General features: G+C 37.4%; 4 protein-coding genes across 5 annotated transcripts; 1 reads left to right on the top strand and 3 right to left on the bottom strand.

The window, feature by feature from the left end:
• Window positions 1-1,948: 1,948 nt before the first annotated feature.
• LOC111794513 (bZIP transcription factor 18-like) lies at window positions 1,949-5,291 on the bottom strand. Its single transcript, XM_023676559.1, has 4 exons — window positions 4,697-5,291; window positions 3,900-4,032; window positions 2,935-3,019; window positions 1,949-2,593 (listed from the first exon to the last, which is right to left on the bottom strand). The coding sequence occupies exons 1-4, from the start codon at window positions 5,134-5,136 to the stop codon at window positions 2,268-2,270; spliced, it is 984 nt and encodes a 327-aa protein (XP_023532327.1). The 5' UTR covers window positions 5,137-5,291; the 3' UTR covers window positions 1,949-2,267.
• Window positions 5,292-5,725: 434 nt separating this feature from the next.
• On the top strand, window positions 5,726-9,174 carry LOC111794504. Its single transcript, XM_023676548.1, has 7 exons — window positions 5,726-6,175; window positions 6,244-6,346; window positions 6,547-7,617; window positions 7,716-7,778; window positions 7,853-8,073; window positions 8,166-8,287; window positions 8,942-9,174. The coding sequence occupies exons 1-7, from the start codon at window positions 6,107-6,109 to the stop codon at window positions 9,036-9,038; spliced, it is 1,746 nt and encodes a 581-aa protein (XP_023532316.1). The 5' UTR covers window positions 5,726-6,106; the 3' UTR covers window positions 9,039-9,174.
• A 251-nt stretch (window positions 9,175-9,425) lies between these two features.
• On the bottom strand, window positions 9,426-14,002 carry LOC111794495 (U-box domain-containing protein 62). The gene is made up of 9 exons (XM_023676537.1): window positions 13,868-14,002; window positions 12,321-13,093; window positions 11,930-12,221; window positions 11,701-11,782; window positions 10,961-11,018; window positions 10,547-10,635; window positions 10,151-10,243; window positions 10,001-10,071; window positions 9,426-9,825 (listed from the first exon to the last, which is right to left on the bottom strand). The coding sequence occupies exons 2-9, from the start codon at window positions 12,814-12,816 to the stop codon at window positions 9,702-9,704; spliced, it is 1,305 nt and encodes a 434-aa protein (XP_023532305.1). The 5' UTR covers window positions 12,817-13,093; window positions 13,868-14,002; the 3' UTR covers window positions 9,426-9,701.
• A 94-nt stretch (window positions 14,003-14,096) lies between these two features.
• LOC111794480 (probable LRR receptor-like serine/threonine-protein kinase IRK) lies at window positions 14,097-18,081 on the bottom strand. 2 transcript variants are annotated; one of them, XM_023676525.1, is made up of 3 exons: window positions 17,882-18,081; window positions 16,139-17,511; window positions 14,097-15,772 (listed from the first exon to the last, which is right to left on the bottom strand). In XM_023676525.1, the coding sequence occupies exons 2-3, from the start codon at window positions 17,455-17,457 to the stop codon at window positions 14,317-14,319; spliced, it is 2,775 nt and encodes a 924-aa protein (XP_023532293.1). In that variant the 5' UTR covers window positions 17,458-17,511; window positions 17,882-18,081; the 3' UTR covers window positions 14,097-14,316. The 2 variants fall into 2 exon arrangements, with proteins under 2 accessions (XP_023532293.1, XP_023532285.1); XM_023676517.1 differs by having other exon boundaries at window positions 16,139-18,081.
• Between the last annotated feature and the right edge of the window lie 2,503 nt (window positions 18,082-20,584).

Below are 20,584 nucleotides of genomic sequence, written 5' to 3'. Positions count from 1 at the left end.
TTGGAGAGACCAAATACGACGCTACCACACTTTTAGATAATAATTAGTGTCGGTTGATGAACTATAGAATTAGTCTAATAAAATCGCGACACTTTCGATAGTAACTAGTATTTCGTTGATAGAACTGTGATATTTTTGGATAGCAGTTGATGAGCTATGAAATTAGTCTCATAGAATTGTAACATTTTTAGATTATAATTAATATCTAATTTAAATGGTTGGATGAACTATGCTTAAATTAACAATAGTCAGAAATTTTATATTTAAAAAAAAAAAATTGAAGTAAAATATTTTAATCTCTTACTAAATTATGTTTTAACTCCACTTTTGAACTTAATTATATATCATAAAAAGCATATTTGAAAGTCAACCAATAAATGGCTCAAAATTCTTTATCAAATTTAAACAAAAAAATCCATGGAAATAATAATAAAAAATAATAATTTAACTAAACCCAATCATTATTATCATCTTATTAAATTTGTCACATTAATAACTATATATATATATATTTTTTGACAAAAAAAAAAGTCAAGATATATATTTCTGAATGTATTTGATACCGAAAAGTTAGTTATTACATAAATATCAGTATAATTTTGAAAGGAATAGTACATCTAAACGAGAGTGGTCTTTGTGATTTATATTAACAATGTGCACCTTCTTTTTCCCGTAACTCAATCAATATTTAATTATGAAAAAAATATTAAAAATTTATTATTTTAAAATATATTTTGTACCATGAAATAACAATAAAATATAATTTAAAGAATATTATAATTTGTTAATATCTTTGCGTAATCCATAAGACTTGACCTTTCCAAACCTAAATTAATGCACCGATAACTCTGGCTCATTTCATACCAAGATTAAAATTAATATTTTTTTATAAATTAAAAAAAATAATAATAAATAAATAAAGTTCATATGTGTGTCGGTTACCATAAAATAACCGCCGTAATCGTAGATAATAAATTAATTCAGTGAAGAAAATTCATTTTTTACCAAAGATAAAAAAAATAAAAAATCTATTTATTTTTCTTTATTTTCTTTTTTTAAGTCAATAATTTAATTTATTTATTTTGAAACAAAATCTTTGATTTTGTCTCTATATAAACTTTGTAAAGTTTTGCTTTTTTTTTCTTCAATCAAACTTTTATTTAGTTTTGTCAGTTTGATATACCATTTTATTATTTCTTAATAATATACGTTATGTGAGATCCCACGTCAGTTGGAGAAGGGAACGAAACATTTTTTTGGTGTAGAAACCTTTCTCTAGTAGACGTGTTTTAAAATTGTGAAACTGACGATGATACAGGCCAAAGTAGACAATATCTATTAGCGGTGCACTTAGACTATTACAATGTGTTAGAAGGGCACGTAGATGTGTTGGAAAATGAATGGATGAGAAGAAACGAGGTGTGGTGTGGTGTGGCCGTCAATTGTACAAAAAGAGACCGAATTACTGTTCGGCACACACCCATTTTAAAGGCCCTTTTCATCATCTCAAAAAGTGCTTTTTCATTAATTATAAGTCGCTTTGAAAGCAAATCGAAGCTCGATTGAACGAACTTTGAATATAGATACCGACAAATAGCTCGCGCCTTCAGCTGTTGCCATTTTGTACTTGTACGAATATAGTTAACGTTGTTACGTCATAACAGTTACAATTTATTGAACACGAAATTAAAAATTGAACGGGTAAGTTTAGCGATGGTGAAGAAAGTCATTATTGAAATGGGCCTAAGAGTAGCAGCCACATATGTCAGTCACATGAGGTTTTCCCTTTGAAGCAGATTTAAGGGCTGTTGGATGAGTGGCCTACCATGTGCCCTTTAATGGCAGCCCCATGAGGGACCCCATGATCCTTAAAACGTGGACAATAATAATAGTAGCAATAATAATAATAACAACAACAAAACAGAGCAATGTAAACAAAAACTGGAGCTGAGCTTAATAAAGAATGAAGAACATGATGAATTGCTTGAAAGAGGATCAAGAGTGACAGTAAATGGGAGTATGAAACAGAGATTCAACCAAGAGAGCTTATCTTTCGATCACAAGAATGATTTTTTCTATCCCGTCGAGTATGACGAAGGAACGAACGAACGACATATGAATGTGGAAAAAGATTGTCTGTTAACAGGGTCAATCTATGAACAAGCCACCTTTTTTTTCGTTACGGGGAGGTCGATGCGTAGGTTGGCGAAAAAATTGGGTTAAAATGTGCTGCTACTTTCACAAATGGATATGGAGGAGGTTTCGGGCTATATTTCTGCGCCTTGGCTACCGATATCGAGACCCTGCAATCGGCTGATAGGATCCTGCTGAAACATTTCTGTCAAGGCGTGTGGTTGGTGGGATGCAACGAACATAGCTTGATGCGGGTTTGGTAAACTAGAATGGAATGGATGAACTTGGGGTCTTTGAGTCCTTTGCGGGTTGTGTCGTTCGGGTTGCGGTTGGGGCTGAAAGCAAGATTGGGGATGTGAAACTTGAAGCATTCCGAAGTTATATGAATCTGTAGCTGTCATTAGTTCCCCGGTCGCAATCTTAAGGCGCTCGACTTCCTTTTTCAATGCTTCGTTAAGAGCTGTATTTTAGAAAACGTCGTCACGTTATTTTTCGTTCAATGGTAAAGGAAAAGTAGGAGTAATGCACAATAAAAGCTGGCCCAAGGCCAAGACTTTCTGCTGTTACCTAAGGGGAAGTATAATGATACCAAACTCATGACCAAATATAGGTATCATCAATAGCTCTTAAATTCAAACATCTACTCAAGAACAATAAGTTTTAGCAAAGGGAGCATCAAAGTAGGCGAATTTAAAGCAGATGAGAGCAAGTGGATATCATATTATTCATGGACATCTGAAAGCTAAACGAGGAGGGCTAGGTCGTTAATAATACGTAGACGGGGTATATGTGGATGCATACCGTCACGTAAATGCGCTTGCTGTTCCATGGTTTGTAAGCGAAGTTTGAGCTCGGTGTTTTCGGTTGAAAGCCCTGTGGTATCTCTCTGGTAGAAAGAACAAGAAAACAAGATGAAATGGTCAAAGGAAAAAAAGTATGAATCGTTTTCACCGACGCTCAAAGAGAAAAAGAATGAAGAAAACATGTCACCGACGCACAAAGAGAACCGTTATCTCGACCACACTCTAGAAAGATTCCTCTAAGGATTCTATGGTACCCTCTCGCCCCAAAGGCCTCACATCGATGCACACAACCCCGTTTGCCACAAAAACCTTCCTCTCGAAAAGGCGGATGAGGAGGAACTTCTCGATCATCTCGTTATAACATCTCTATTTGGCACACCGAAAACCAAACACCTAAAAGAAAAAATCTCCGACTCCATTTATTGTGAAAATCCAAGTGTTTTTCTAGAGCTTTTTGTAACAGTCCAAGTCCACCGCTAGCAGATATTGTCTTTTTTGGGTCTTCCTTTTGTAACGTGTCTGTTGGGGAGAGGTTTCCACACCCTTATAAGAAATGCTTCGTTCCCCTCTCCAACCGACGTGGGATCTCATATTTTAACCATAGAACTTAGAGGGCAACTCTAAACATCTCAAGCCCTCAGCCCTAAACCCTCGAAAAAAAGTCTACAATTTCAAGAGGAATAATTACCAAGTGTATAACGACTAGAACATCTAGTGGTTTCATCGAGGTCTCCGGTTGAAAAGATGGCCCTACGAGTTCGGTTATCACTTTCTAACCAACTAGCCCAAATAACCACACCCACCAAAGATCTTATCAGGGTAGCTAAAGAAACGTAGACTCAACATCGAACCGCTCGGGCCTAACTAAATAGCATCCTACAGAACTGAAGAACCATCAGCCACAAATCTTTAGAAATAATAACAAATCAAAACTCAACGTGAACTTGGCAAAAAAATTAAAACCTGGTACAATGTGAGCTGCGCAGAAAGAGTTGTCGCTTCGGTTTGAAGGCTTTGAACTTTTCTCTCAAGCTCCATTATGTAGCGAGCTTTCCTCTCTTTCGACCGAGCAGCAGACTGTCTATTCGCCAAAATCCTGCAAGCGAAGTTCGGTTCTATTACCGCCCCTATCTTTGAAAAGACGATAAAACCAGCTGCAAATATCTTAACGAACTAGAAACAGGAAATGCTCATAAAGACAGCTGCATGAACAGTTAAACAAGCTCAGAATGTCCAACCAAACATCAGACATAAACGATATTATGACGTTCCAAGTGCTTAAGAACACTTTTTTAGGTCGTTAGAAAGTTATTCCAAACAAGCCCTATCGTTCTTCTCCGTTTCTTTGATTCATAAGGTAGTGACCCTACAATATTTGGTTGTCACAAACCTAGTAAGCTTTAATCTCACAAGAATCTCTCCTAAATCTCATATATAGCTAAATCCGCCCGACTCGTAACTAATGATCACGAAATCGATCTCCATACATCGGTATTTAACATGGTATCAGATCCGAAGATCCTGAGTTTGAACGTTCCTCCCCAATTAATAGTGATTTTCACTTGTAGGCCAACCATCTGAATTTGAACTAGTTCCCATTTACTCAAACGAAATCAACATTCAGTAATTCGATCATCCAGCTATGAAGCAAAAGTCCAAGCGACAAGCAAGCAACATATGTAAGGATCAGATTACACAGACACATTGCCATTACAGAGCCTAAAACCAAAAGGGCACATTAGAATAGAATGGTACAGTACCTCTTAGCTCGCTTAGGATCAATAGTCCACAACTCTGCAAGTTTATCGGGATCCATGGCCTTCTTAGCCTCAATAGACTCCATAATGGAAGACCCATCAGCGGAATTGCTATGACGGTGTCTCGGGCGGGAGATTTTCTCCCCATCGACATTCTCCGCCGTAGCACCGCCGCCGTCTGCCATTTCAGATTTCGACGACGACCCATTGTCGATTTTGGATCCGATCTTCTCAATGTCCATAAAGGTGCACAATAGATCATCCTCGAAGCCCAGATCTCCAAATCCAGAGGAGGGGCCATCGAAAGGGTCCGAGACGAGATCGAGATCACTCGGAATCCGGAAATGGACCTCGGAATGGGCTCGGCGGTGGAATGAACCGCGAATAGGGGCGGTGGGATTGGAAGAGGAAGCCATTTGGTTGGAAGGGTCAGGGATTTCCATGGAATTGAAGGTTTTGAGCTTCCTCTTACAGAGAGAGGGTGTTGATGGTGTTGTTTGGGAAATCAAAGTGGGTCATGTCCCTCCATACTCGTGCTTTGTTTTTGGGCGCACAGAGAACTTTTTTGGGTTTGTTAGAATTTTTTATTTATATGGAACAGACACAAGAACGCGGCGCAGATGGAAATTGGAATTGGAATATGTTCTTTATTACCAAAATCATATGCAAATGTCTCTCTCTCTTACAGTTGAAATCAAAATAAATGATAAAAAAGTAAAAGATTGTTCTTATAGCATTTCCTTTCTTTTTCAAAAAGCCCTTTTCATTTAATAATATGTTAAGATAAAAATTCGACTCGATATCATATTTGAAATCATGAATTTTTAGAATCGTATGATATTGTCCAATTGATTATAAACTCTAATGTATTTGATATTGTCATAGTTCAATATGGGATCATTTCTCTTTATACATTTTGTTAATTATGTTATTTGTTGAATGTTTAAATATCGGATCTTTTGTTGTTTAACCTTGTGTCTGCCATGGCGGGCCTTGCATGGTGTATATATATATATTGTAAGAAACAAATTCCATTGAAGACACGTTAATAATTGGAGCCCTCCATTTTGGCGATGGTGCACTATTTTCAAAATCCATCCCGCTCTCTTCCCATCACTCTAATTCAAATGGCCATTACTTTCTTTTTGTCCTCATCTTAAAAGAAATTTGCAAATTTCAAATTCTGTAGATTTGCAGCTTAAAAAAACCCTAACCCACGACGTCTTTAATCGGTTCGTCAACTCTAATCCTCTTCCATTTTCATGCTTTTCTACACTACTTTGGGATTGCGCGCCAAAGATTTGAACTCGCCTGAAAAATTCGCTCCTATTTCTTCGTTATTCGAACAACCGATGACATTTCTTTGATTTTTTTTAACGCGATTCTCTGTGATTTTAACTGGGTTTTAAGCTAATGGATGATCGGTGCGATTCCAGACCCGTTTCTGACCCGTTTCCGTCATCACCCAGATCGAAAACTAAGGTGAGTTCTTTGGTTTTACAGTTTTCTTTAGTTTATACTTGTTTGAATCGGTTTCCCCCTTGTCTTAGACTTTGGGTGAGAAGAGGAGTAGCCGTAATTTTGAAGAACAGTGTGAGGCTGATCTTAACAGGATAAAATTGCGAGATTCTGGATCAATGTGTGGTTCTCCAGGTAGGATTTCTGAATCTTGATTTTGGGTTTCTCTTGAAATCAATGAATGGAGCTTAAATTCTTAGAATTTTGGTATGAAATTGCTGGTTCTGTAATTTACTTTCTGGGTGTTCATTTTCAATGGCTTTTCATAGCCTTTTGGATTGTTCTCTTCTGTTCATATCAAGATTGTTCATCTTATTCTCAAACTGGTCTGGCAGCATTAAATGTTCATCAGGGGAATTGTTTGAAAATGAAAGAAGCTAGTGATGAATGTCAGATGTTTGAAGAACGGAGGCCTCGAGCGATTGGTGTGCCTATGAGATTGGCTGAGGAGATTAATACTGAAGTTTGTGTTCCTAAAAGTTCAGGTTCTGATAATATGGATTTGGCTAACATTTCTGAAAAACAACACGAGTTTAGGAATGATAATGGCACTCATTTAGCTCCAAGAGGGATTGATTTAGACCTCAATGTAGAAGATGTTTCTAGCTCTGTAAACCTCGAAATCGCTCGCCCTTTGAAGAAACGTAATGTGTTGAAGTCACAGCGTTCTTCTGAATGCGCTAGCTCTACGGGTCGATTGGGAGAGAAAGATCCATTAAGAATTTGGAAGGAGATGAAGCAAAATGGATTTCTTTCGGCTTCTCATGGAGGCATACCGGCACCGAAGCAACGTGGGAGGAGAAGTAAAAACGATGGTGTTAATAAGAAGATGGAGATTGCTAAAAGAGAGAAAAAGTTGGAGCTTGCAAAGAAGGAGCAGATCGATCGGTTTACAAAGATTGCTGCTCCAAGTGGTTTGCTTACTGAACTGAATCCCGGGATCATAAACCATGTAAGAAATCGAAAACAGGTCCATTCGATTATCGAGGCAATTGTACGGTCTGAGAAACAAGAAAACGAACAAAACGAACGCCTAGCAAATAAGCTTCTAGCAGAAAGGAAACATGCTGATAAAGCAGGAACCAAAAGGGATCTTGACAATACCAATGATCCTGAGAGGAATGTATTTGGTTCTTCTCAAAAGTATGGCCCTCCACACAATGTTCCTGCTAGCAGGCAAAAAAGTGGATGCTCCTTGACAAGATCTGTAATAACGGACGCCGAAGGTGTGGACTATAGAGAAATCATGTTGGATCGAGCCTCCGAATCGAGCACTATGAACGACAAAGAAACTCTTGCACCCGAGCTGTCATCGTCACATGCTGTGTCTGAGAATGCTTGTCCAGTGTCTAATGATGATGAAGAAGAAGAAAACTTGACCTGTATTTCATCTCTTTCTCTTAAAGGTCAGTAGTATCTCCTCTAGTATACTTCGTTACTCTCTAACCGTTTCGAAATATGGCTTATTACTCTATGTCGTTACACGTGCACGATTGTTATTCAGCTGCTACCGTTGCTTCTCAATGGTTGGAACTGATACACCAAGACATTAAAGGACGTCTCTCAGGTAAGTTTCTTGTTCTTTTGTAGTCTGCATTTGGCTGTTACGAATAAATCCAACCGACATATGTCTTTATGCAGCTCTACGACGTAGTAAAAAAAGGGTTCGAGCTGTAATTTCTACAGAGTTGTCGTTTCTAATAGCTAAAGAATTTCCGTGTAATGAAGAGAACGATCCTTATGTTGCGAAGAGTTCACTCGACAAAACTTCGGTTATGTCCACTGCTGATCTCCATCAAGCAAGATGGGCTAAACTGTTTAATGAGATGGATAAAGCTCTTGCTGAAGAAGAGAAACAACTAGTAAGTTACTACTCGACATTGTTCTATTCGGTTACTTCCGTTCATACGAATTTTCCTCGGCAACGAATCCGATCAATGCGTTTTGGACTCAGGAAAGTTGGTTGAACCAAGTAAAAGAAATGCAGATGCACTCTGATCAGGGGCTGAACCATGTTCAATCGAGGGGGGCGGCTTTCGGCTCGCAGCAATCGGGAGAAACACAAAACGACTCGAGGTTTGGCTCCAACTTTATTCCTTGTGCTTTCAAAAGCTTAGATATCTCTATCATTAACGAGGAATTTCATAAACTCAACCAAACAAAGGTTTTTCAATCGTGTCTGCTAGGGAGAAGTTTCCACACCCTTATAAAAAATGCTTCGTTCTCTTTCTCAACCGATGTAGGATCTCACAATCCACCTCCCTTCGGGGCCCAGCATTCTCGCTGGCACTCGTTCCCTTCTCCAATCGACGTAGGACCCCCCAATTCACCCTCCTTTGAGGCCCAGCATCCTTTCTAGCATACCGCCTCATGTCCACCCTCCTTTCGGGGCTCAGTCTCCTCGCTAGCGCATCGCCCAGTGTCTGGCTCTGATACCATTGGTAACAGCCCAAGCTCACCGCTAGCAAATATTGTCTTCATTGGGCTTTCCCTTTCAGGCTTCCTCTCAAGATTTTTAAAACGCGTAGGCTAGGAGAAGGTTTCCACACCCTTATAAAAATTGCTTCATTCTCCTCCTCAACTGAGGTGAGACCTTCACACATAGAGTACATGGACGACAGTGACATTATAAGGGTAACTCTTGACGGGGTTATGCAGTTTTCTCGTGAGAATAGTTGAGATGCGTGCAAGTGGGCTCGAGCACTCACGGAAATGTTGTTGTTTTTGCAGAACAAGGGAAGAGAGAGCATTAGCTGTGGGGGCAGCTGCAGCTTCCATATATTCAACCTGCAACTTTCTGTTCTCAGAGAATGTGTCCTGTTTCTGAGAAGGAAAGGAAAACAAATCTTTTTTACTTTGCAATTTGCCAACATTTTCTTTTCCTGTTTTTTTGGGGACTTCTTGTTTGCATTATGAGCTTATTTATTGTAATAAGTTAATTTCAAATAAATTATTGTTAATTCAATCAGGACTAATTAAGTTTTTTTAAAATAAATATACAAATTTTAAAACGGATTATTTGTTTAATTTTTTAAACTTTCAATAATACCTTTAAAAAAATTTAAAACGGATTATAATTTGTTTCAAAAATACTTTTAAGATTTAGTATCACGTTTAAAAAACACGTATGGAATTTTAAAGGTTATATTAGAAAGTTTTAAGATAATCTATAAGATGTTGATAGACAGATAAAGCAAGATCAACTCGAGTTAAATTACAAAGGATTCACGACCGAATGAAATGAATATTGAAAAAGCATCCAAACCTCCAAACCACATCAAAATTTAGTTGAGATCTTTACTTAAGAACACAAAAGGCTAATCCTATCTCAAAACTCATCCTCTACCTCTCCTCAAACCCAACAACTATATTTACATAATATCACTCTCTTCTTCTATGTGTGTTCTAAATACAACATAATCAGCCTCGAAAAACTAGGCTTCTAATGCGTCTCGAACTCAAGTTTCTATAATCTTTATATTTCGCAAGGCTAAACCCAATTAGGTGCTATCTTACTTGTTGTCGTTTTTGATGCTCCATCGTTCGGAACCTTCGCAAGCGAGCGGTATTGCAACTTTACACTCTCTGCATTGTCTAGTGTTTTCACCACGTACCTGCAACAAAGAGTAGATACATTCATGTCTTCCTCCTTAAACTTTTCGACTTTTTAAGTCCTTATTTTTCGCTCTTCAACTATCAGATGTTAGGTTTTATTATATCAAAGTTCTTGAACAAGAAGATAAACTATGATCAGATTTAAACCCACAAAAAGATAAAATGATGACTAACCATCCATTCAAACACTGTGTTGTAACAACAGCTTCACGTCCCACGAAACGCAGCGGTGTCCTCTTGTTCCCCTAATCCATTTTTAGTTGCGATATTAGTTTTGACGTGCTATAATATAGGAACTAAATAAGAGTTTGGTTTGTTGCGCACCTTGATAATTACCCGATCTGTCACTGCAAAAGGAAACTGAACGCCTCGACCCCTTCGAGTACCCATAGTCGAATCGCTATAGCCAACCTTGTCCTACATAGAACTTGCCACAAGTGAACTGAATATAGTGGTTGAGTGATGGAAAAGACTAGAAACGTGAGATCCCACATCAGTTAGGAGGAGAATGAAGCACCCTTTGTAAGGGTGTGGAAACTTCTCCCTAGAAAACGCGTTTTAAAAACCTTGAAGGAAAGCCCAAAAGGGAAAGTCCAAAGAGGACAATATGTGCTAGCGGTGGGCTTAGGCCATTACACTATTCCCGGCCTTCCCCTTTGATTTTAGTATCTCATATTAGCAGGCTTAAGAAACTACAGTCCTGAGGTACAATGGAAATACCTGCTCAAACCTCTCCCTTCTCCTTTTCGGTGAGCGGTAAAATAACAATTCTTCTTCCCGACGAAATGCTCGGACTGCAGCTTGAAGAGCTGAAGATACAAATATCACGATATGAAAAAGACGATCACTTAACGTTCACATAATTTTGTAAATAATCTTTAAAGACTATATCGATCTATACATTACTTCGTCGTTCTGGGGGATACAAAACCTTCTCCTATATTTTTATTTTTAAAATGTACTTTGGGATCTAACAATGTGAGATTAGAACAATGGAAATTCTTGCAACCTACAGTCCTGACTTCTAGGAGCACTTACAACAAAACACGAGCAATTAAACCTCGAAAAACATCGAGCATTTTTTGGGAATAGCAGTACAGAGATGTTAAAAGTTACAAGTGCAGAAAAACTCACATAAGTTTTGGGCAATTAAGTCTTCAGAAACCAACTGAGAACACGTGTAACAAGATTTCTGGGAAGACATCACGAGAAATGCAAAAACGCTATGAAACCGAGGTCATCAAGGTACTTAACTGATTCATATCAACAGAGCAGCCAAATAGCAATGCATATCGAGGTGCATAAGTCAGGTAAGACACATGCTTGCAACAGAGAGAACATTCATAAATCGTAGTTTTCAAAAACTTGTTTTTGTTTATGGAATTTGGCTAGGAATTCAAATGTTCATATAAGAAAGATGAAACTCATCGTAGAGAAACGAGGAAAAAAAAAACAAGCACAATATTCAAAGCCAAAAACCAAAAATCAAACGGGACTTGAGAGTTCGAGCGTTTCTGCTGCACACGAGTTAGTAGACTCAGTTTTATAGCACAGAGCACATATTTGAAATAGTTTTTGCATAGAAGAACCTCGACCACGGCGTCGACATATTTCAAAGACTATACTAGACTGAAATTCTGGAAATAAATCAGCATGGATCGAAACGAAGGATGAGTAAAACAACTTCAAATCCAAAGCCAACTTTACAATGTTTTGACATTAATATGCTCGCAATCAATACAAAACGTAACGATACTAGACACCAAACAGTTTCAATGTGCCTCCTACATTTGAATATGTTGAAAAAAAATGGTAGATAACATAATGAAAAGGAATTTCAGTAAATATGAGCAGTAATCTTGGCAGTAACTCACTAGTCTAAGCACATGTTCTATTCCACCGCTACCGAAGGAATGCCCACACGGTAATATCATTGCATCATCCATTAGAGAGCCCCTGATTCCATGAAGAACAATAAACCAAAGTAAATATATTACCAGAAACAATTGAGATGAGAAAAAAAAAGAGTCAGAAACTACACATTTTGATGCAAGAACAAGTAAGAACAAGTAATGAAACATAATGGAAACACTAAGAACTCACGTCACAGGGTCTGTGAGAATTGCTCTGAGAGACTCTCCAGGCTCACCCAAAAGAAAAACATCCCTTCTCCCAAACCCACATCCATTTTCCATAGCCAAATCCTTGTGTCCAGAAGCAGACCCCTCAGTGCCTTGCAAGTATTGGGAATAATACATTTCACTGTCATGTTCGGCAATTGTAACCGCATTTGGGTAATTCCCCAACCTTCCCTGTTGGTGATTCTCACTCTGAGCTTCTCCTGTGTTACTCCCTGAAGGGGGAGCCATCCCATCCTTGACCAACAAAGTTCCACCTAAAGCCCATGAGAAAAATCAACAAAACTTCCCAAATTGGAGCATTCTAGAATCATTTTCTATTCGGGAAATGAAAGTTGAAAGTACAAATCCCTTACCAAAAGAAGAATGTTGCTTAGGCTTCCCATTGCCCAATTTGTTCGTCCCATTCTTCAAGCCCCCACCACTCTGATCGCTTCTCTCATTGTTGCTGCTATTGGGGTTACCAGTTTTTCTGGACTTATTAACATCATCCAAAGAAACAAGTCCTTCAACATCGCCATCGTCATCATCGACTTCATCTTCGTCGTCGTCATCATCATCATCCTCATCTTCTTCATCCGATCCTTTCCCACTTCCAGTCCTCCCACTCCCATTCCCATTCCAATTCCGGCCATCACAAAACAAACTCTGGCGAAAATCGCCACCCTGATGGGCGAAGAATCGATCTCGTTCTGCAGGGAAGAGCTTGTCGTCCATGAAACCGCAGAGCTCGCGGGTTTTGGGAGCTGGGTCGGTGACGCGGCGCTGCGACGTGGTGGAGGAATTGAAGGGGATGGCTTCGTGTTGGAAGAGGAGGTGGGAGTTGAGGGCATTGATGTGTTGGGAGGACATGTTTGAGGAGGTGGGGTTGGATTGGAATTGGAAATCGGATGTTATGGCGAAGGGGGCATGGTGTGTTTTGAGAGAGTGGAATTTGGGACAAAGGGAAGCTGGGAATTGAAGAATTTCTCAGAGAGAAGGTTAAGGGTCAGGTTCTGAAAGAGTGATGGGTTCTGGGTTCCGTCAGAATATGGGTGTGTTCCTTCCAACAAAGGAAACAAATTTGGAAATTGGAACGAATTGCCGCACCGCCCTTCTCCATCTTTTCTCTGATATTCTTTTATTTTTCCTTCAAATTATATCAATCTTCTCTTATTTATTTATTTATTTATTTATTTATTAAAATTCAAGTGGATTTTGAAAACTAAAAAATAGTTTTTAATTAAAAAAAATTAAATATTTCTTTTAAAAAATGGATGAGAAAAACAGTACCATTTTTTAAAATAAAAAATAAAGCAGCATTATCCGTCAGCATTTAAATAATAGGCTTCCAAATTCTAAATATTCTCTCATATAAGAGATAACCAAATAGCTCCAAGTTGTCATTATACTAATTTTGATTAAATTTTCTCTATTATTTACTTTATGATAAATAAAAAATAATAAAAAACTTTTAAGAATTCTTTAAAAGGCACAATAATCAGGGGCTAAATTATTAATTCAACCCCTCTATTATCAGAATTTTATATTCTCTTACACTCTTAATTAAAGAATTCCAAAGGGCCATGTGGTTGATAATTGAATTAATTGTAATCAAATGCCCACTGCTACCTAATATTTGAGTTTTAATGAGTTTCTAAATGGTACCTAAGTAGAGTTGACCACGGGTTGGTTCAAAAAGTAGTAGGTTTGGAAACTCGGAAATCAAATAGCTACTAAAGTTCGAATTTCAATGACTAAAAAGTCTATTTTAGCCTTAAAGAATAATAAGGTGGAGGGAATTGAAAACAACAAGGAAGAAACAAATAAGTTTAATAGAAAATTGGGAGACAATTAAGACATAGGTATTTAAATATTGAAAACAATTAAAAAAAAACTTAAATTATTATAAGATCTCACTCACCAGATTGGATTTATTCCTTTGTTTTGAAGTGGGTTTGAGAATCTTGGCTCTGGAGCCCCTCTGACCTTCTCCATTGTACTTCTTTTCATTTTCCATTGAGATTCAAAACCCACAATTTTGACCAATGGAGATAAGTCAAAGCCTGTCTTTTCCCAACAGAAAGCTGCCAAGAACAGCAAAACCTGAAAAAGAAAAGTTACCTCAGAGAAGAGAGAGTTTAAAAATGTCCTGAGAGAATCTGATGAAGTTGCCTCCTCAGCTTTTATCATAGAAAATGCAGATCATAATCAGGCTGAGAGTAAATCAAAGCAATCCAAGTAAAAATGGCTGAATCCTGTGACTTCTCAAGGAAAATAAATTACAGTAAGAAGGAAAAAAGTACAGTATGCCAAAAACTACTGGATCCAAGCAAATCCCGGGTTAATCTACTGTTGTTTCCTTGGTTGAGTTTATCCCAACTCTTGTAATTCGGATGGGCATTTGATCATCTCCAGTATCTTGACCATTTCTCTCATTTCGGGTCGGTTTGATGGCACGTGGGAGGTGCAGATCAAGCCTAATTTTAATACGGGAACGGCCTCTTCGGCTGGGAAATTCCCCCTCAGCTTACTGTCGATGCATTCTTCGGCTCTTCCTTCGTCCACTGCTACTCTGACCATGTCACAGAGGACTGCTACGTCGTCTTCCATGTACTCGACAGGCCTCTTTCCTGTAACTATCTCCAGAATCAAGATACCAAAGGCGTACATGTCGCATTTTTCAGTTATCTTCACTGTCCTGCAAGCGAACTCTGGTGCCATGTAACCGAGCGCACTCTGGATCTTGCTGCTTAAAACATAACGGTCTAACATTGGGAGCAATCTTGCTAGACCATAGTCTCCCACCTTAGGATGACCATTGCAATCAATAAGAATATTGCTGGATTTTATGTTATAGTGGATTGTGTTTGATTGGTGTAAGTGAGCCAGTCCTTTTGCTGTGCCGAGAATTATGTTGAACCTCTCATTCCATGGCAGGACATTGTCATCCGATGCTTCATGTAGCAGTCCATACAAGCTACCTCCAGAGACATATTCGTATATAAGGAGCTGTAGCGACGGAGTCCAATAATAGCCTTCGAGTGTCACCAGATTTTGGTGCCTGACATTCCCAAACTTCCTAACTTCCCTCTCGAAATCTTCTTGGGACTTGACGAGGCTAGAAACTGTGAGCTTCTTGATTGCAACAGAGTGTCCATCCCGCAGAACGGTATGGTAAACTGCTCCAAACCCACCGCACCCGAGCTCACAATCCTTGTTCAGCAGGGCATGTGCTCCTGCGCTAAAGTCAAGCTCTCCTGACAACACCACAAGCTTTCCCGAATTCGCATCAGGGCTGGAGGAATGACTGAAATCATCCCCTATGGACAATGCAAGTGCAGCTGCAGACAAAGAAGACGTGGGCGGTTGAACACGACTGTTGAGGATGGTGATCAATATGATGCCTATGATGATGAAAGCAGCGGCGCCAATGGCAACCAGTGCAGAAATGCTGAGGATATTTCTATTTCTTCTGAGATTAGTACTTGGAGGCAGTGAGCTGGAAATGGAATCTGAAGTGGAGTTGGGATCAAGCACAATAGGTTTTGGAAGAACAGAAGGGCAAGACTTATTAACGACAGAGCCACAAAGGGATGGATTTCCAGCTACGGATGAAGGGGAGATGGTGTTAAAGAATACACCACCAGGCAGCTCACCCTTGAGGTCGTTATGAGAAATATTGAACAAAAGAAGGTTTGGAAGATTAGACAACTGCTTTGGAAGAGTTCCATTGAGGTTGTTAAAGGATAAGTCGAGATTTCGGAGATAAGTGAGTTTAGCTAACTCCACAGGTATCGGGCCAGTTAAGTTATTGTGCGATGTGAACCTGCAAAGTTTCACAAAGATAAATGTATCAAACGGAATCATATTCAAAGCTAAGCAACCTCCAGATTCTAACCAGCCTTTCAGAAACTAAGAACAAAATGAATGGAACTAACGAAAGTCATAAGATTAACTGCAACCCAATCCAAGCAAAAGATAACAGTTTTGGTGCATCTTGAACAAGTAGATATATCCAACAAATGCCTAAGTTTCTTAGTCATAAATTGCACTACCATAAATGGTTTCGGAGTCATATTATTTAGCTGGAAATCCAACAATGAAATGGTTTATAGATAATGCAATGCTGGAAAATGCATATGGAAATTTAAACAATCAAAAGTAGACAAGAAAACCAGGATAGAAAACTCACAAAGTTGTAAGGGAAGAACAGTGACCAATTGAAGAGGGAAGTTCACCCCCTAGAAAATTTTCATCCAGCTTCAGTTCCATTAGGGACACAGCTCCTCCAATCGCTTCGGGAATGCTTTCATTCAGACGATTTCTGCTCAAATCAAGAACGCTCAAAGCTTTCAGATCTCCAATAGTTTCTGGAATAGGTCCAACAAAAGAATTCCCAGACAGGTTCAGAAACTGCAGCTTCGCTAAACTTCCAATCGCTTGAAGATTACCCATGATGAAATTATGACTGATATCTATTGCCAGAAGGTTTTGGCATTTCATCACAGATTCTGGAAAGCTATCAGTAAAGCCATTTGAAGAGAGATTTAATACTTTTAGATATTGAAGATTCCCCATTGTAGTTGGAATATGACCAGTGAAATTGTTCCCAGAAAAGTCCAGAGTTTCAAGGCCTTTCATTTCTCCTATCCACTCTGGAACATTTCCTTCGAACAAATTCCTGCTCAAAATCAGATCACTACAAAGAACAAGTTTCTGCATAGTCTGAGGAAGGTTCCCAGAGAATGAATTCTCGCTAAGATCAATGGACCTCAGAAGCAAGCAGCTGCCAATACCATCAGGAATCTGTGCAGAAAATCGATTCTTCCTCAAGTTAAGAGTCCGCAGGTTATATAAATTCTCAATTACCTTCGGAATTTCACCCACCAGAGCATTATCAGACAAGTCCAATGATCGAAGCCCACTGAGAGACAAAATCCCAGAGGGCAAAGGACCCGAAAACTGATTCGAGGACAAGTTAACAGCAATAAGACTCCCACACGAGCTCAAACTATCAGGAACTTTCCCATCAAATTTGTTGTTGGCCAAAGAAACAACTCTCAAAGACCCACATTGACGGAAAAAATCATCTGGAACAGTTCCAGACAAATTATTCCCGCTCAAATCAATCACCTGAAGATTATCCACACGAGCAAAATTGGGGCTTAAATTTCCACTGAGATTGTTCTTTGATAACGACAATCTCTGCAGAAACTCCAACTGGAAAAGCCCTCGACCGAGCCGACCCGAGAGAGAGAATCCATCGAGGTTGAGCTCGACAACCCGTTTGGATCTGGGACTGCATTGAACACCAGTCCAGTTGCAGGGACTATCGTCATCTTCGTCCCAGGTCGCGAGGTTCTGCTTTGGATCTTCAACAGCGGCTTTAAACACTATCAGGCCCAAAACGTCGTCGTTTAGAGATAGGTTTAGACATCTCGCACAGAGTGGAGCCAAAACGAACAACACAAAGAGCTCAAGCAGCCGTTTCATCTTCAACAATGCTCGCATAATCCACTAACTTCGAACACAAAGCCAGCACAAAAAAGCCATAGATGGAAGATACTGATACCAAACAGATAAACACCACAATTACAGAGACCTCGGAGAAATTCCTCTGATAAAAAAAAACTCAAAAATGGCGCAAACTGAGAATAAATTAACTAGAAACTAAGCTAGTTCGCTATACACCACATAAATACAAACAAAATCTCAGAAGCCAGAAACGAAAAACGAAAAGGACTCTTCAAAACGTAGAGAAACGAAGAAAAACCAAATCCAAGGTGCAGCAAGAGCACATTAAAAGAAATATCGGTCGGAGTTTACGAAGATTGTCGAAGAGAAAAAGCAGAGAACCGTTAAAGAGAGTTGCAGAGCGAAGATTCTTCAGACTAAAAAGAATGCGGTAACGAACACTGAGAGAAGAAACTCGTACAGCTCCGAAACAGTGTCAGGAAGGGGATGAGGAACCCGGCGGTTAGTTGAGGGAAGTAGTCGGAACAGCCGTCATCGCCGCCGCCGCCGCCGTCGCCGGTGGATTTGTGAAGTTGACAGTAAAAACAGAGAGTTCTGTAATTGCTTTAGAGAGAAGGGGGAATTTGGGGGGTTTTAATAAGTGGAAGAGCGAGAGAGAGAGAGAGAACACGTAGATAGGTCGAGACAATTAAATAGGCCGTCTGGCACGTGGTTAGATCTACGCATTTTCAGGGGATCCTAGTTGGATGCTGACGTGGCTTATCTTACTGTAGTTGACCCATCATCAATTTAATTCAACAGGGCTGCCTGTCCTCAACCGAAAGCCTGAGACTGTATTTTTTTTAATAATTTTTATGAATTAATTAAATTTTTTTTTTCTTTTGTAAAAAAATATATATTTTATGTAATATTTATGTGGTTTAAAAAAGAGATTATTTTTTTTAGACAAAAGAAAAATTAAGCATTAAGTTAAAATAATGTAGAGTAAAAAAACATTAATTTAACCTATACAGTACTTTAAACTTTCAAAAAAAAATTTACTATTAATTTTTGATGAAATATGTTACTACTTTGTTTCAAAAATATTGTTGATCTTTAAATAGTATTTCAAAAACACCCTTAACTTTAAAAATGTTTATTAATATCCTTCCATTTAAAAAATATATTATTTACGGACTACGGTTACTACTATATTTAGAAAATTCCAAAATTTAAGAGTAACATTAACACACTTTAATTTTATAAACAAAATTATTGTTGTCGATATATTACTAAAATCGTCTATTAACATCTCATAAATTATCTACGAATATTTAAATGTTGCTTTTAAAAGTTCATGAGTACTATGAGACGTGGTACTAACGGTAAATGTATTTTTTAACTTACAAAAATTAAAAGATGTTTTTAAAGTTATTAAATTTTTTTTAAGGGTATTAATTAAATTTTGAAGGCTACGTGTATTTTTTAAACTACGGTAAAAGTTATAAAGTATTTTTTAAGTAGTGGTGTTTTTTTAGCATTTAAAAAAATATTAAGGATATTTTAAACTTTTTAAAAATAAAAAAAAAATGTTATTTTTATTGTTATTTTTAAGACAAGTTTTGAAGTTGTAAGAGTATTTTTAGTAATTTATAATCTAATTTAAAAGTATGAAGAATTTAAATAATTAATTATGTACAATGTTAATTTCGTCAATTTCGTCAATATATTCATAAATTTGAAATTTCACATAATATCAAAATTAATGTTCTAGAAGAAGAGCACAATAAATGGTAGAAGGTAGGTAATGAGGGTTGGTGGAGGGAATTAATTACTCCTCTCTTTAATTTAATGCAAAGCCCCGCACCATTTTGACCCTGTGAACGACACAACTTTGTAGTAATTTATCGGTTAGGTCTAGGTATAGTTTATATCCATTTTAGTCCATTAAGACTAAGAACAATACGTAACTGGATAACATGAACAATATCTGTTATTACAAATGATATCAGAGTTAGATATCGGATGGTGTGCGAGTGAAAATACTAACTCCCAGAGGTAGATTGTAAGATCCCACATCTGTTAAAGAGGGAAACAAAAATATTCTTTATAAGGTCATACAAATCTTTCCCTAACATACGCATTTTAAAACTGTAAACTGACGACGATACGTAATGGGCCAAAACAAATAATATTTGGTAGCAATGGCGTTAGACAATTTTTTTTTTTAGGTTAAAAATCCAAAATATGTTGGCCAGCATTATAAAATTTAAATTAATATTGATAAGATTTAAAAAAAAAAAAACATCTAATTAATTTTGTTGTTGAGTATTAATGAAGTGGGGCGAAGTTTGAAAAATTTAAGAATTTTATTTTAAAATATAGCCATAAATATCAATAATTCGATGAATAAATATTTATGAAAATGACCATTAAAATTAAATAAACTTTACACTACCCATTATGGGCATTCATTATTGGTAGGAAAAGGTTCGAAAATTTAAAAACAATATAAATTAAAAGTGAATTAAATGCATCCCAAAAATGGCCCAAGGAGCCATCTTTTCAGTACACATAGATTGATGTTATTTATAAATGATATTAAACTCCTAGATTGAAGCTTGGTAGTCATTTGAATTTCAAAAAATGTTTCTATTTAAGACAACTTTAATTAATTATTATTTTTTAAGTTATGAACTGATTTAAAATAATTAAAAATTACTATCAATATCAATACTAACCAGATGTATAAAGGAAACTCCAGATTAAATGTGATTTGTTTGAAACAATTTTATGTTGGACGACTTTCTGGGATTATTTTAGGATGCACGCAAATGATGACAAAAACATGTTGGAAAGACTCGTGTTGGTTTGTAGGGATAATCTTCACTAATAAAAACGAGAAGTAGGTAACGTGACATTGCCATAAGAGATGCATAGAAAAGTCAGGAGCAAAATTTTAAAAATTTGAAAAAAAAAAATTATTTTTAGAATTTGATCAGAAAAATATTTTCTTTAAAAAAAAAATGAAATTATTATTAAAAATTTGTGAGAGCTAAAAATATAGTTATAAGTGAAACTGTAAATTATTAGATTAAATGGTGTTGAAGTTTTTTTTTTTTTTTTTAAAGCGAAATATATATTAAAAAATTATTAAAAAAAATAATGGAACAGAAAGCAGTTA

The sequence above is a fragment of the Cucurbita pepo genome, chromosome LG01 (assembly GCF_002806865.2).
Source record: "Cucurbita pepo subsp. pepo cultivar mu-cu-16 chromosome LG01, ASM280686v2, whole genome shotgun sequence".
NCBI classification, from domain to species: domain Eukaryota; kingdom Viridiplantae; phylum Streptophyta; class Magnoliopsida; order Cucurbitales; family Cucurbitaceae; genus Cucurbita; species Cucurbita pepo.
This window is presented reverse-complemented; position numbering and strand designations above follow the sequence as displayed.